The 17,010-nt window shown below is 37.5% G+C and overlaps 1 protein-coding gene across 5 annotated transcripts in view; it reads left to right on the top strand.

Moving 5' to 3' along the window:
• PPFIA1 (PTPRF interacting protein alpha 1) overlaps positions 1-17,010 on the top strand; it is a 91,037-nt gene that overhangs the window by 38,406 nt on the left and 35,621 nt on the right. For all 5 annotated transcript variants that reach the window (XM_045014973.1, XM_045014972.1, XM_045014970.1 and 2 more), the window contains exons 5-16: positions 1,434-1,508; positions 2,352-2,453; positions 2,701-2,922; positions 4,334-4,480; positions 6,824-6,958; positions 8,309-8,392; positions 9,049-9,180; positions 11,767-11,829; positions 13,466-13,545; positions 13,769-13,919; positions 14,848-15,071; positions 16,315-16,549. In XM_045014973.1, coding sequence (XP_044870908.1) covers positions 1,434-1,508; positions 2,352-2,453; positions 2,701-2,922; positions 4,334-4,480; positions 6,824-6,958; positions 8,309-8,392; positions 9,049-9,180; positions 11,767-11,829; positions 13,466-13,545; positions 13,769-13,919; positions 14,848-15,071; positions 16,315-16,549 — 1,650 coding nt within the window. The remainder of the gene's footprint in view (positions 1-1,433; positions 1,509-2,351; positions 2,454-2,700; positions 2,923-4,333; positions 4,481-6,823; positions 6,959-8,308; positions 8,393-9,048; positions 9,181-11,766; positions 11,830-13,465; positions 13,546-13,768; positions 13,920-14,847; positions 15,072-16,314; positions 16,550-17,010) is intronic.

Genomic DNA, 17,010 nt, shown 5'->3' with positions numbered 1-17,010 from the left:
GGGTAGAATAGAAGGGGAGATGAAGTAGGGGAAGGGAGAGAAAAAAGGAGGTAAATGCGATGCAGGAAAATGGTAAAGTTAGAGATGAGTGGAAAAAGTGTAGAGTGGTACCAATAATAAACAGTGCAGTGTGATTACAAGGCATCTACTGATTCCTTCTGTCTCTGTTCCTAATCACTAATGCAAAATGCTCAAGGGACAGTTACTTGAGTATGTAAGTAGTGAAATGAGAGAAATTAGTAGCAGTGTAGTGAGTGGCTCAGTACTTAAGGTGAACAATTACACCAGGCCTAGACAAGGCAGATCAAAGAAGCAGTTAAGTGAACTGGTGAGTGAGTCAGTGAGGAGGTGTTACCAGTTCAGTCAGTGCAGTCAACAGGGAAAGCAAAAACATGTGACGTTGTTACACCCGAACTGTTCGTTCTACTTGGTTGGAGTTTGAGTGTGCTGCTGCCTCTTGCTTCAAGTGCAAGAGCATGGAAGATAGGATGGTGGCTGCTCTGGGGCTGGGGGAGTCATGCTGCATCTGGGGAAAATTTAAAGAAGAATAAAATCTTTTCGGGGTGCTTATTTGCACTGGTGTTACACTTGTGTAAATTTTCCTAATGTAGAAAATTCATTCATCCTACCCCTTCATCTGCACATACTCTTCATTCTTCATCACCTCCTTTCATACTTTCACCCCACTCGTCCTTTCCCTAGTCCACACATCCTGTCCCTTACACTGACAACATATGTGTGTAATAGAAGAAAAGGAAAAAAGAGGGGAAAATGGTGAAGTAGGGCTAGAAAGGGAGGGACAGGGGAAAAGATCCTCTCTGCCCCCACCCACCCTGGATTAGTTACACAGGAGGAAGCTGGTTAAAGGGGGAGTCCTGGAGCCCCTCAGTTTACCTGTGCATTGGGCCTGCTATCATAGAGCTCAGCTGTGCAAATGGGTGCAGCTTAAGGTGAACCCCATTCCCAACTAGCAGTTTGATTCCTAAATTTTGTGTCTAATAAAATGCGTATTTCTTATAACTTTGCAAATTCTATAAATTGAAATCACTGACTTCTTAGACAATACAAACACAGGTGTTTGAGTGTTCCTTACAAGGGAGAGGTATAATTTAAATACACAGAATTTAGTCTAGTTTTAAAAGTTGGCAGCAAATGGAGTTCACCTGCCCAATGGAGAAGTTCTGTCTCCTAGTTAGGTAAAGTGTCAGTCAACGGTTAATCTTAAAACCTAAGTCATTTTTCCAGAAGATCCTTTCTGTGATGCATGTTAAAACTTCAGAATTTGATGGTGTAAGTCATTGACACTGATGGAGCAATTAAGCATACTGAGATGGGAAGCCATACCTCTAGGCACATTCAAATTTAGTTTTGTGTTCACAGTTGCTCAGTGCTAAGATAGCTATAAAATTTTTATTGATGACTTTATTTTTCAGGTAAGGGAAAGATTACGAGTAGCACTTGAAAGGTGTAGTTTATTGGAAGAAGAACTAGGTACTACGCATAAAGAGGTAGGTCCCTGTAAAATAAAATTTTGAGGGATGTTTGGGTGGAAGAATTTATACCATAGTATCAAATCAATATTGTTCCAAATATTAGTATATATAGATGATTCTTAGTTATTTTCTTTACTTGTAGATTTTTGTTTTTAGTTAGATCCCAGTTGGATGAGTTTGATTTCACCTTATTTCTTGTTAATATATGTATAGTTCCTAAACAGACTTCTGAGCTGATTATTCTGCTGTCTCACAAATAGAATTTTTTCTGGTTTAAGACCAATGGCAGTAGCATAGCAGGCATGGAATAGGTTTTTAGCTGCCTGTACTACATCTTGCTCATGCATACATAATCAGTCTCTTCTTTAAAGCATTAATAATCTTCTAAATATTATATCAGTAAAATTCATTACTACAAGCATACTCATTTGCTTCAAAGTGAGGCCATTGCATTATGTTAGCTATTGCTTATGTCAGTGGTTCCCAACCTTTTCCAGGTGGCGGGCACCGGACGACAAGCCACTGAGAACCGTGGCCGGCAGACAAGCATCCGCCAAAATGCTGACGAGAAGCGGCAACGTCAAGAGGCATTGCCGCCGAAGTAGCGTCATCAAGAGGCGTCACTGCCTAAAGGTCGCCGAAAATCAGCGGCATTTCGGCAGCGACGCCTCTTGGTGACGCTGCTTTTCGGTGGCATTTCAGCAGATGCTTGTGAGCCTGCGTACTGGCTGGCAGACATAGATGCCCCGGCGGGCGCCATGGCGCCCGCGGGCACCGCGTTGGGGGCCACTGGCTTATGTGATAAGTGAAATACAAAGTGAAATGTGCTACAGTTTTTTTTTTAACTTTTGGTTTTAGTTAATGATTCTGAAAGAGCAAAACAATCAGAAAAGAACACTAACTGATGGGGTGCTGGATATAAATCATGATCAGGAGAATACACCAAGTACAAATGGGAAGGTAAGGTTGTTTGTTAATACTGATGGGTTTTTTTTTCCCCACGTATGGGTTGCAATATTTGTCCAGTCTTAAGTGTATAATTAAAGCACAAGGTAATTATTGCAACTTTATTATTGGATAGACTGCACAAACTAACCTTAATTAGCTTTGTTATATTGAAGTAATATAGTATATTTCAAAGCTCTATATGGTGTGGAAACTTAAGGTGATGTTTTGTTCTTTTTGGTTTTGTTTTTTAATATAATAGAGATCTTCTGATGGTTCTTCAAGCCACGATGAAGACCTTGCTAAAGTTATAGAACTCCAAGAAATTATAGACAAGCAGACCAATGAGCAAGGCCAAATGAAAGAACGTCTCACTGCTCTTTCTAGCAGAGTAACAGAGCTGGAAGAAGATCTTGACACAGCTAGAAAAGATTTAATAAAATCAGAAGAAATGAGTACAAAGTTGCAAAGAGATGTACGAGAGGTGAGGAATGAAGTGTGAAAGTCTAAGCCAGCCGCTAGAGGCGTGTACTAAGCCCTTTCCCTCTCATGGTGATAGATGCTTAGGTCTGGGGTTCATGGAGATGCCATCTCCATTTAGCAATCCATGGAGGGAACCCACCACCTGGATTTAGGCACCTAAATCCGGGCCTAACTGCTTAGCTCATTCCTGAGTGCTAATTTTCTTGATGTTGTATTGTTCAATTGTGTATCCTCAAATTTGTGTTTCTCTTAATTGTTTGCTAAAGTGATGGTTACTAATTGATTAGTAGAAGCATTGAAAATCTTATAGGTGTCCTACATTCTGCCCTCTGGGCTGGAAGAAATGTATCCTGATAACTGTCAGCTAGGGTCTAGACTTAGATCAAGGAAAATTTGGTGTTGCATATATGTAGCTACCCCAGGGGAAAAAAAGATGTGGAATTTATCCATGCTTCTTTCAGAATAGATGTGCTACCGAAAATTCATGAATACACAAACATGATAAACATTGCTTGATCTGTAATGCTCTAAGGGCAAGGCTACTCTAGGAATAAGAATAAAATTTAGATACTTTTGTCAATTATTTTTTTCCTTAAGATAACTATAACAAATTGTTTTTAAAATGCCTAATATCTACAGTATAAAACACTTTGTATTTTCAAAGATTTCAATGTACAGAACATAATCCTCACAGTTGCTTTGATATGTGGAACTTTGTGTAATAAGACCCACTGTTCTAAAGGTGATTTAAAGTGTACTTAAAAGAAGTTGGGAGATAACATTGAACAATATTTTTAAAAGAAATTTTAGTCTGGAAATGTAAGCAGTGTTGTACACTTATGCAAAAATGGACAATCTGGGAAAGATGTCAAAGCCTTACCTCAAATATTTAAAGTTGAGTGCCTAAAGTTAGGCTCTTAAATCCATATCTAGGTACCTAAATAAAGATTCTGATTTTAAAGATACTGAGCTTCTGCAGCACACCTGAACTTTAGTGGGATTTATGAGTACACACAACCTTTGAAAAAAGGACACTTTTGTATTTAATGCTGAATATGAGTTTAAGAGCTGAACTTAAGGCTCCAGAGTTAAAAAAACGTAAGTACGTAAGTTCAGTCTAACACACTATAAGGAAAACTACTATTATATTGTAATAATTTTGAGGTAAATAATTAAGCATTCTGTAATTCACTACTTGACTCTTAGTCCTTTTTTTAATTTTAAAGTGAGTTTGTAATTTAATAACACAATTCTTCTAAGTAAATATCTCAACACTTTATACTTACTGATTGTGCTGTAGGAAGGAGAAAGTATGTTTGATACTGTTTTAGCCTAGATTATTTAAAAAAAATTCATAGCTTTTAGTGACTAAATGTAATTTTTTATTCCAACAAATGTTTCTCATAATATAGGCCATGGCCCAAAAGGAAGACATGGAAGAGAGAATTACAACTCTTGAAAAACGCTACCTCGCTGCACAGCGTGAAGCTACATCTGTGCATGACCTCAATGATAAACTTGAAAATGAAATTGCTAATAAAGACTCCATGCACCGACAGGTAATAATTTTAATTTAAATAAAATATGAAAATTCTGTTGAATATATTGCTGATGAAGATGGTAATATTAAAACTACAGTAGTACCCAATGTGTGCTAAGGCACGCACTTTTTTATCTGAAGAAGATTACGATATCTTACGAGCAGTCATACTTTAAAAATAAGTCTAATGTGCTGTGGTTACTTATGAAAGTCTGAGGTCAAAGTTAAGGTTGTATTTTAGATTGTGTTTCTTTGAGTTAGAATTCAAATTTTATGTTGGAAATGAAAAGAATTTGTTGTGGAGGTGAGGACTCTGTGTATCTGGGTATGATTGTTAGTGAAAAGTGTTAATTAATGTTCACTTGGACGATGTTGTAATTCTAACAGGAAACTTTCTCTAAATGGTTGTGTTGAAAAGAAATGTAGTTAAGTATTCTTAACTAATTTAGTATTTTGAGTGGAAATTCCATGATTTGTTCATTAGCAACAAATAATTAAACATTTTGCCATATAAAGCTTATGGCAGAGAAGGTTATGCTCTTGACAGAGCTTGGGGAGGCACACTGGTGCTGTCCTCCTGCATATCTTTGCACGTGTGTGAATTATAGCTGTGTTGGAATTAGTGGAGCGTATTATGTTAAAACTTTGCCTATGATTTTTCCCCCTTTTGTCTCATTTCCCCCCCGCCCCCCAATCACCTATAGTTTTTCACCTCCGTCTCTGCTTCTGCTGGTTCTCTGGACCACCCTAGGCTTGATCCCTTTCTATACCTCTTCTTCATGTACTGCGGCTTCCTTCGTGCCCCTGGACTCCATCGCTTTCTGGAATAACTTTGAACTCCATTTTTTATAAAATGTTTGAAAGTTTAACAGGACAGGAGAGTGTGGGCTAGAGGTAGAAGGGGGGAGCCCCACTGCCCATCCCTTCTCAGCACCACTGATTAATCCTAATGCTTGGCTGTTTCCTCCTTTACCTGTCTCCCCACAATGACTAGTCTGCATCCCTTATTTCTGGTGTAGAGCCTCTATGAACCTTTCATCCTTACTGCCTCTAGGCATGCATGCCTCTAACCCAGTGGTCCCCAAACTTTTCACATCATGCCTCCACTTAGCCCTGCCCATTCCCTCCCTCCCCCACTCCCCAGCTGGGCGAGGCTGGGGCTGGAGCCACAGCCAGGGACCGAGGCTGGGGCTGGGAGCAGAGCTGAGGCTGGGGCCCGAATCTGGGAGCGGGGCTGCGGCGAGGCCAGGGGCCAAGGCTAGGACCAGAGCTGGGGGCAGATCGGGGCTGGATGGTGCTCCCTTCCTGCCCCCCATTGGGGCTGGCCTGGGCCCTGTCATGCCCCCCTGAATGTTTCTTCTTGTCCCCCTAGGTGGGGGCTCGCCCCACAGTTTGGGGACCACTGCTCTAACCTATCCATTGCCTCCCACAGGTTTGCTCAATTTATCATACCAGGACTCCCTCTGAACCTTAGCAAAGAGACAGCACAATAGGCTGAGCAGCTGGCTGATGGCTCTAGCTAGGGGTCTAGGACGGGAAGCAGTTAGGTGAGTGGGGCTATCTGGAAGAGAGGATAGAATGAAGGAAAGTGGACTGCCTGGGGACTGAGAAAGTTGGTAGGGAGCAGGGGCTTGAACACAGAACAAGCAGTGAAGTGCCTAAGCTTTGTAATTTTACTTGTCTTTGATAGGAACCGTTTCTGGTTTTGAATAAATTTTATCCAGCTCTTTCCTTTGGCTTAGACAGAAACAGTTGCACCAAATAATGCTCATCACTTTCTTATTTATTTTATTGAAAAAAGAAAACTGATTTATTCCTGAGATTTTTGTGTACAACTAAATTAATTTAAATTTTGAAGAGTTATATATCAGTCACTTGTTAGCTAGAGGGAACAGAAGGAAACATCGAGTCATTTTTAACCTTAACTTCTAAAATATTTAACACATTTACTTTTAACTTTGCTAGAAAACTAAGTGCTAAATTTAGTGCTCATATAAATAATTTTACTTAAATAGCAAAGGACTTTGATCTCCGCTATAACTGCAAACCTCCGCATAACCTTAAAATTGGAGCCATTAGCAATGCCTCTATGATAGTTCACATGCTGTGGCTGTGTTTATGAAGGAATTCAATTTTTAGTTCAGTGAAATAGCACTTTTATGTGACACACTTAATTTTAAAAGTTAGTTTGGAAAGCTGCTTTTCTCCTTTTTGTATTTGGAAAGTAAAATCAGTGTTGGAAAATTGTTTTCCATAAGTCTAATAAAGGAAGCTGTCTGTTTCTCTACTCCAGTATTTGATAAAGGAACAAGTAGCTACCATTTTAGTTGTAAATGGTGACTGTTGCATTCTCGATCTTTAGAGTGAAGATAAGAACCGCCAGTTGCAAGAACGACTGGAACTGGCTGAGCAAAAGTTGCAGCAGACTTTGAGAAAAGCTGAGACTTTGCCTGAGGTGGAGGCTGAACTGGCACAGAGAGTTGCAGCACTTTCAAAGGTGGGGACAGTAGTTCACTGAATTGTGAGAGTCTTTTCTGTGGTTATTCCAACTATAGCAATTCTGTTCTGTCTTTTTTTCACTGATTTTTCCAAACAGAATCAGTAAAATGTTTTTTATATTCTGTGGTTCCATTTATTCATTCTCCTAATTGTCTAGCATATGTTCAAAATATTTAAATTCTAATGACTTTTTCTGTATTTCTATTATTGGGAGTTTGCTTTACCAGCTCTTGTATCAGCTTTGTGTGTTGCATTGTGAAAAGTGTTTGTTTCCTTTCCCTTTTGCTGTTTGATTACTGTTTTTGTTACTGTATAAATCTGCTTTAGTCCAGAAAGAATGTGCTGGGAGTCACTTAATACAATCAGCAACTTATGTCTTGGCAGCGAAGAAGACAATTTCTTCCTTTTTTTTTTTTTTAAACTAAGGCCATGTCTACACTATAGCACTACTGTATGCCACTGTAGCGCCATCGTGTAGATGCTTCCTACAGCAACAGAAGGGGTTTTTTCCAATGCTGTAGGTAATCCACCTCTCTGACCAGAGATAGGCAGATTAACAGAAGAATTCTTCAGTTGACCTATCCACATCGACATTGAAGGTTAGGTGGGCATAGCGAACTTGTCACACCCTGGAGTAATGTATCTGTTGACCTAATTTTTTGGTATAGGCCAGCCCTAAGGAAGGATTGACCTGAAGCTTTTAAGTAATGGGCAGTCAAATTTCAGCTTACATTATATGTCCTTAAATGGCTGCAGGGAGAATAGCAGCTTATAGTGTGAAGTAATAGTATGTCTAGTAGCTATAAATGGACTTCTTAAGTGTCTTTAAAGTCTCGTTTTCATTTTTTTTTAATCTTTCCTATCCCTTTATTGGCTTTGTAGTCTGACCCTTTGTCTTCTGGGAACTCTGCTGCTAAAGAGGCTAAACTATTGGAACTTGCCTCCAAGTTTAGGAAGGTAGAATTTGTACATCGGTCCTTGTTTCTGCTTGCTGCTTTCTGCTTTTCATGATTACTAACATAGGTAAATGGGGATGAGGGTAGAGAGGAAATCCTGTGATGGGATCTATACATTTATTGCATTGTGGAAGTATGAATGTAAATTTTCTTGGTGAGAAGTCAGTTGTCAGCAATGGTTGAACCATAAAATTCTGGTGTGGGAGGATTAATTGATCATAATTTAACATAATGAGGATTCTTAGGTTCTGGTAGTAAGCTGTTTTGCACTGCATATGGACAAAAATGGCAGTTTGCACACACAAGCATGTTATGCTTCTTGCTAGCACATCAGTTTTCAGTACATTCTTAAAGACTTAAATACTAGTTCTAGTTTGTTTTCAAATTGACAGGCTGAGGAGAGACATGGCAACATTGAAGAACGGTTACGACAGATGGAAGCACAATTGGAGGAAAAGAATCAGGAATTGCAAAGGGTATTACAAAAATATTTTTTGGTATAGAAATCAAACTGAAAAGTAAAACTATGATCCTTGCATGGTAGCCGATGGTTGAGCTGGGCCTTCCCTTCTTCTATGTCCCACCTCTAATGCAGTGCTAAAAGTTGAGGCGTGGTTTGGGGATTTATGATGATTGCTAGTCGTTGTTCTTAATTAAAGTTAGTGAACTTAATTGTGAGCTTTGAGTTTCCAGCTGAAATTTGAAATAAAATGTTTAAAAGTACCTGTCTACCATACTTTATTCTAATTAGATCTCCCTTCTCACAAAAAAAAATAATCTTCTGTAGACATACTGAGTCAGCTGGCCTTGGAGTTTGCTTTGCAGGCTTTGAAATCTACTCAGTCACTAGACTGTAAACTCACACTTGGAAGCCTGCGAATCTAGTACTTCTGATTATCTGAAGGTTTTGGGTATCCCTGAAGGCTTTTGGATGATAAAGGTATCTGTATTAATTCTGAACCTTTGAGGAAAGTGTCTTTCGTTGGAGAAAATAAGGAGTTTGGGTGTGGTGAGCCTTACAGTTTTCACAACCTGGAGATCTTTCTAAATGGTACTTTTCAAATGTTTCGTAGGACATATAACATCAACAGCTTTGAATTAATCATACTTTTAATGCTTTCTAATAACTTAGGCTAGACAAAGAGAGAAGATGAATGAAGAACATAATAAACGTTTATCAGATACTGTTGATAAACTTCTGTCTGAATCCAATGAAAGACTTCAGCTTCATCTCAAGGAAAGGATGGCTGCTCTGGAAGATAAGGTAGAAAATAATTTAATGTGATGAAAGTAGCGTAAAAATTAATGAAATGTTTAGCAATGTGCTTGTTACATTATTTAACAGCTAAAGTTACAAGAGTAAATTATATATGTATTGTAAAATGTGTATCTTTTACCATAAATAACTTCCATTTAGAGACACTATCAGCATGACTTTTTGAAAATAGCTGATTCTGAGAAAACTAAGCCAGTTTATCAAGAGAGTGCTTTGTGTCCTAAACTCAATTCTTGGGGGGTGGGAGGAAATTCCTTTAATTTTTTTTAAAGGATTTTTATGCTTCCCTATTGATGTTTGCTGCTGACCATGTAAACGTGTTTGCTTTGGGTCATACAAGAAGTCTGTTGCAGAGTCAGGAACAGAACCCAGATCTTGAGTCCCATTCTTCTCGTATATCTTTTGCCCCACTCCTCCTTTTCTGTCTAGTCCAGTGTTTCCTGTATCATGGTGATAATCTTCTCAGCTAGAGAAATGAAATATCTTTTCCCTCACAGGAGAATGTCTACTTGACCATAAAAAAGGTCACTGGACCAAGGAGTTTTTCTGTGATCAATTATTGCGCAATTCAGACCTCTGTCCAAGGTTCTGTTCTTTGCCCTCTTAATTCAGCGCCTCTTCCAGCTTGTGACATCTTGCAGCCTGCATGGATTTTCACTTATTGGCTCTCTTTCATCTGTAGTTCTTCAGAGATTCCTCTTTGAGGTGGCACTGCATTTCTGAAATAGGATGAAAGAATCCTTAAAGGAAAACAAGGAAGTTCCTTCTGTGGTAGCATTTTCTCCTTTTGTTCAATGATCATTTCAGTTTGCATTCCCCCATATTGAAGATGTAGATTTGAGTCTTTTGGAATACAGTACTCACCTGGGAAAACTTTTCAGTAAAAGTTAAATGGCCCTCTTTTTAAAGACTTCAACATGCTGGCATATTTTATGATCCATCTGAATTTTCAGAGGCACTTGTTTTTGCTGTGATAATCAAGTGGTCTGTCACCAGTACCCCAGCTGAGTTTCTGACAATACTATTCCAGGGCTTTAGAGGCAGATGGCTTCTTTGCTACAACCCCAAGAGAACTGGACTTTTGCTTTCCTCTCTGCTTTTGTTCTCAAAGGGAACTGAGGAAAATCAGGCATGACTGAATAAAACTCTAGTGTGGCCCTGTTGTCCCTAATGAATTAAGTGCTTAAAGTTAGGCTCCCTAAGTCTGAAATATTTGGCCCCTGACTTTAACATAGTGGGGAAGCAAGATTCAAAGCACTGACCTACCCCCAGCACCAGTGAATATATTTTATGCACTCGGTCACAGTGGCAGTCTGTTTGGCCTAACCATGGTACAAAACCTCTTTCTGGAATAAGACTGACTGCACACTCTCTAAGTTTGAGATATTCATGAAGTAAAAAGACAGTTTTAGATATACTTCACTGTTAGTATTGATGTTCAGAAAGATACTGTTACTTTTCTGCATAAGTGTATGATTAATAGGAAACCAACAAAAATGGACAGTTGAATAGAATCTCATTTGTCTCTATCCAGGTCATTAAGCCTTTCTTCCCAGAATGTCCTATATTGTAGCTTCCAGTGTTTCAAAACTGAATTAAGATTCAAACAATTTAAAAACAAGAACTTTCAAGATAGTGTGTAACAGGTTTGGGCGGGGGAGGAGAAAATGAGTCAAAAGATTATAAACTTCCTAAAACAACTTCCCTTTTGCAGTGACAATGCCATTTTCATTATTATTGTTTACTACAATCACATACATTATTGGAAGGAAGCCAGATGCCTTGATGGTGGTGATCTTTGTAGCTGACAGACAACTTTCATAGCCTGAGTATGGGAGTCAGTTTGAGCATGATTGTAGTAGCTAGTTATTGTATAAAATTTGTATATTTATAGTACAGATATTGATAAACTGCCATATGATGACTATGCAAATCCCTGCATTCTTGCTAATGAGAACTATGAGAGTACCGGAGTTGACAATACTGTATAGCTGACAAATTACTGTATGATGCTTGTGCAAATCAGACAAATAAAACCGGTATTAAGGGAATCTAATGACCAGGAAAGATTATACATCAGTAACTGTACCACAATCCTGCTTTGGCTGTCTGAGACATCTTTTTAATTAAAATTATATCTGTCTGCTACGTAGAATAACTTTGTCAAAAGGAAACTAGCAAACAGATAAAAACACCGTTTATTAGTAGAGCCCTGCACAGATACCAAATCTATATCTGCATCTAATCCACAAATGGTTCGTGGATTTGTAGGGCTCTAGTTATTAGTAGTAACTGTTTAGTGATAAAAGTTACCAGAACACTAGTAATTTAATTGTATAGAGGATTACAGACCAGAAGTCTGAATCTATTTTAATTATATTCAAAAAATAACAGTAGTAGGCACAATAGTTTTCTTCAGTTAATAAATTAAGTAGCTATGAGTTAAGAGGTACTGCAGTTACTCCTTATGTAATGGACCTTTTGTAATAGCTTGTCTTACCTTAATCACCCTTCAAAAATTGAAAGATTTACAGTGATTTAACAGTAACATAACTTTGTGAAATTTTATTTTAGAACTCTCTCCTTCGAGAAGTTGAAAATGCAAAGAAGCAAGTAGAGGATCTTCAACATGAAAAGGTATTATACAGATCGTTTTTCAAATAAAAATGTAACTGTTCTATTGGGACATAGCTGGAATATGATATAAACTATACTACATAACTTTCTAGTTATAGCAGGTTATGTAAAAATATTTAAACTTTCTTGGTTTCTTGCCTTGGTCTTGGTAATTTCTTGTGGCACAATTAATACTGTTACTGTTCATTGTAAAAGATTGGTTGCCTCCTTTGGTTCAGAGAATTATTGTTGCGGCTTTTACAGGTGACTTAAGTTTTTCAGCAGAATTACCTATTTAATTTAGTTCAGTTAAATACAAATTAGGTGAAAACAAGGGGGCTGTATTGATAATTTACCAGGATTCTGAAGGCCCTGTCTAACTCATATTTTTTTCATAACTTATGCGGTGAGTAGTAAAAACACAAATAAAACTTTTCCGTTGCAAGTGCATCTTAATGTATATTTTATAACCGAGGCATCCAGTGTACATTTTGAGAAGCTTGCTACTGAACAATATTGTAAAATTTGTACACTACTTTTTAAAAAGCTACTTAAAAAATTGTGGAGTGGGACAGGAGAAGCACCTGCTGTGTTCAGCTCTTGTTGGTCGGGGGAGGATTAAGCAGCTCAGAATCATCAGGAACAGAGCTCTTGTCACTAAAGGTTTTGGAAATGTTTTGGAGGAGAGGAGTGGGTTATGCTTAAACCTTTCACTTTCTGGTTATGGGGTCTCAGAATGCACAAAATTCCTTTAACTGTCTGGCTATCCCACTTCTTCTAAATAATGTTGTCACAACCTTTCATTCCCATAGTTGTGGTGATTCATACTGTGAGAAGCTATGGGAATGTCTGCTCTGACATCACAATACTTGTTTGGCTTATTCAGCAATAGTATGTACTATGTGTCCTAAAATACTTTGCTGTGAAATGAGTTTCAAGGTTGGCCAAGTTGCACAGACTTTACATCAGTTATGCAAATTTAAAGAAACTAAAAGCTACAGGTTGTATTAGAGTGTTCTGCAGGATGGGCTTTGAATATCTGTGGCATGGGACAGGAGTTCTCAACCTTGGAATTGCCCCTTGCCATTGGCTATCTAGGTCTTAATTTCACTCTTCTCAGTCTTCTGTTGAAGTGACTTACTCAATCATTCAGTTACTACTTACATATAAAATTCTGGGAGCATGATGAGATCCTAGTTGCAAGTGGCTGGATTTAAGGTCCTGTTTCATATAGAGCTTCAGCCATCCTCAAGCTGTCCTTACTAATTCAGTTTTCTCATTTACTCTAATCAATGTTAGCCAGTCATTCACACGTGGATACATGTCTTATTCAGTTGTTTCAATTTAAAAAAAATTGGTATTTACCTAGCATAATTGACTGAGGCATCTCAATTACTACAGTACTTCCAGCACTGCTCTCTGGTGTTTAGTAGATCAGTAGTGGTGATTTAATGGTTACCACTGTTAATGTGGCAGAAGTCTTTGAAGGCTTGCTTCACTGAGGAGTAGTTTTGAAGGCAATCTGTTGTATAGAACACATAATAGTGGAAATGAGTTCTGTGGGCCTGGAAGATATATACATTTTTTTTTAAATGAATGTAATGGCAGAGCTCTTGTACATTTTGTTTCCTGATTTTTCTTGTTCTATTTTTTGCAGGATCAATTGGTACTAAATATTGAAGCAATGAGGGCTGAAAATGACCAAATGATGATCAGAGCCACATCTCTTCATCATAGGTACAAACATTTAATGAGAATACTGTTTTGCTAGAGGTTACAATCAGCTTTGTTATATTGTATAGTTTTTTATTATCATTTTAAACATTTTAACTGAGCATAGTAATGAATAATATTTCTATGCCAAAGTTGCAATACTACTTTCAGTCTAAAAATTAAAACTGGAGGAGCAAGAATAGTCTTTTCCATACATCTAAAGATTTAATCTGTGTTCATGTTTTAGCCGACCACATTTGGGTAGTGTACCGGATTTCAGATATCCGATGACACCATTATCTGTGGCTGACAGTCATACAGATCCCTATAGCAACTCATCAGTGTTAAGACGGCCTCAGAAAGGGCGTTTGGCAGCGCTACGAGATGAACCTTCAAAGGTAATGGAACATTATTACTTTGGTAGCGAAATATGCTTAGATTCTTTTGATCTAATAGGCAATTGCAAGTTAGTAGGATAGAAGTACATAGTATGTGACCTCTCGTATAGTGTAGCCTTATTAAATAATGACACTAAAATTTTTTGCGCTTAGAATATTTATTGTTTATCACAGTTTTTTCCCAAAGTGGGCTGCTCAGAAGTTTAAAAACTCTTCTTTTTCTTTAAGGGATTGACATTTTTATTTTGTATACTAAAGTGTAGGTTTTTGCTAGATTCTGCTTTTTTTTTGTATATACTAGATTTCCTGTTTCACCAAAATACATAATTACCAGTACTTTTAATGTATGTTTTAATTGTTATTTAGTAACTGAAAAAGTAGGGATTTTGATACCATATTCATTGTTAGAAAGTGTGATAGAAAATATAACTTTGAAACTGAAATATCATCTGAAACAACCCAAATCTATATTTTAATTTGTGTGCACAAAGATGTTGCAATTTCAATTTAATAATCTAGCACTCTATCCATCATTTGGCAAGCAATCCCTCTGTCCCTTTAAATACTTCAGTTTCAACAGGGCTCAGTTCCTAAATATACTGAGTTGTCCCTCAAACGTATGATGGAATGTGGATTAATATTGTTAGCAAACCTTTGCAATATTGCATTAGAGTTGGGTGGGATATGCGTAAGATTTTTATGACTTGAACCATTACTATAATTCTGCAGTTTTCTAAAGAATTGGTTTTGTTTTTACTGTTTTCTAAATATTGCTTTCTCGATGGATATCTACAGCATGTAAGTGAGAACTCGTTAACTTTGTTTTTATATTTTTTTACCTTCTTGAAAGTAATTACATAGTAAAGGGTTTATATTGTTTTTTTCAATTTAGATTGGGATTTCTAGTCTTTTTTTTTTTTTTAAACAGGTTCAAACCCTTAATGAACAGGATTGGGAACGTGCACAGCAAGCAAGTGTGTTGGCAAATGTAGCACAAGCATTCGAGAGTGATGTTGATGTCTCGGATGGTGATGATGACAGAGAGACTATATTCAGTTCAGTTGATCTTTTGTCACCTAGTGGACAGGCTGATGCTCAGACTTTAGCCATGATGCTTCAAGAGCAATTGGATGCAATTAACAAAGAGATTAGGTATAGTTTATTGGTTAACTACAATTAAGATAAAATAAACTTCTTTCATAGCAGAATTAAAGATCTCTCATTGATTTGTGTGTGGTTATGGGTAAGCCATGCAACTTCTGTGTTTTATTTGGAAAAAAATAATTTAAAAGTGGTTATGCTTGTCCAACGTTGTAAAATGCTTCTGACACTGTATATATGGATGGAGGTTACTATATAAATGGTGGTGGTGGTGGCAGTAGCTGTTGCTGCTAATAATAATTGAGTGTAAGTTCGTAATCATCATTTAAACTGCCATGTGATAAGTTGCTGGCTATTCTCTCCTAAATTTATCTGTAGTAACTACTACTATCGTAATACTCTACCAGTGAGTATTAGACTGGATGATCTTCTGTACTGTGCAAGAGGTAAAATACCTAGGCATGATGGAGTAGTAATAGTAGAAAGGCTGTAACTTCTTTGGATTTCCTTGTTTCTGTTGCTTTTAAATAGTACCTTCGGTTTTCATTTTAATGGTAGTGTACTTATTGAATAATAGTTACCACATACTTTGGATATATAACATTTTCATATGAGATTCCGGAAGCACTTTACAAATTAGCTTCACAAAATTCTTGTGAAATAGGGAAGTGTTGACCTCTTTTTATAGATGCGGAAACTGAGGTATAGAGTGGTATGATAACTTGCCCCTGGTCGCAGAGGAAGTCTGGTGCTTTCACCACAAGGCTAGCCTTTCTCTTAGACTATCTTTCAGTTTCTCAATCCAAATTATATTTTTACAATATTACAATATATTAAAACTCGTCCTCCTTCTATACAACTTCCTGTGTTTGGATCCCTGTCCTTAATCTGTGCCTAAACACTCTTTTCAAGCTCTTCCTTTAAAATAAATTCTTCCGACAGGCCTACATATTATACTGCATTGTGAAGTGTTACTAATTTGACAGAACATAAAACACATGAACTGCAATACTAACAAAACATCAATCACACTACCTTTAGTCCCATCGTATTTCCTATTTGTTTTGTTTGTTATGTTGTCTGTCTGAATTGCAGCTATCTTGTCTTTCCTGTCTGTGGAGGTCTAGTTTTCTAGAGTCATACAAATAACCACACAACTTAAAACTATTATTCTGCCAGCCCCATCACTTATCTTAGTGTAATTGAGTCTTGCAGTGCTTTTGCAAATGTACTGATTTTACAGAGAATTGATCAAATTAAAAAAAAAATCATCTAGTCTTTAAACTTTTTTTAGATTGATACAAGAAGAAAAGGAAAATACGGAGCAGCGAGCAGAGGAAATTGAAAGTCGAGTTGGTAGCGGGAGTCTAGATAACAATGGACGATTTCGGTCAATGAACTCCATTCCCCTTCCTTTTATTGGTGGGACCCTTGCTGGTTCCTCTCCTCCTGGCAGTGGCCGTTCCACACCAAGGCGAATCCCACATAGTCCAGCTCGGGAAGTGGACAGACTAGGTGTTATGACACTAGTAAGTATCAGATTTTTTTTCTCTACAATAGAAAATATCTGCATCCTAAATAATAACCCTAGTAACCTTTGTCCTTTGCATCATTTTCCCTTATTGAATTTTTTTACTTGTTTCCTTTCACCTTCAACATCAAGTTCAAATTGCTGATCTTAACTTTCAAAAAGTCTCCAAAAGTTTGCTCTCTGCTCTGCTCACATCTCTTACCTACATTCTGTCATCTCCTCCTAGTTTTACTCTGTGCTGCCGCCTGTGCCTGGGAGAACTTAGCCCTTTTCCTCCAAATCCTGGTACAACCACCATTTACTCTCTTCTTTCTTAAGTCTATTCAAATCATACATGTTTTGTTGCTGCCTGTTGGTCATAATCCACATTTCTACTGAATGCTCAACAAATAAATAAGTTCATACAAATATGTGAAACCCATAATTTTGCAGATTAATGATTAAGTGCTATTTACATTT

The sequence above is a fragment of the Mauremys mutica genome, chromosome 4 (assembly GCF_020497125.1).
Source record: "Mauremys mutica isolate MM-2020 ecotype Southern chromosome 4, ASM2049712v1, whole genome shotgun sequence".
In the NCBI taxonomy this organism is placed as follows: Eukaryota; Metazoa; Chordata; order Testudines; family Geoemydidae; genus Mauremys; species Mauremys mutica.
Note: the sequence above shows the minus strand (reverse complement) of the source record. Positions and strands in the feature narration are given on the sequence as shown.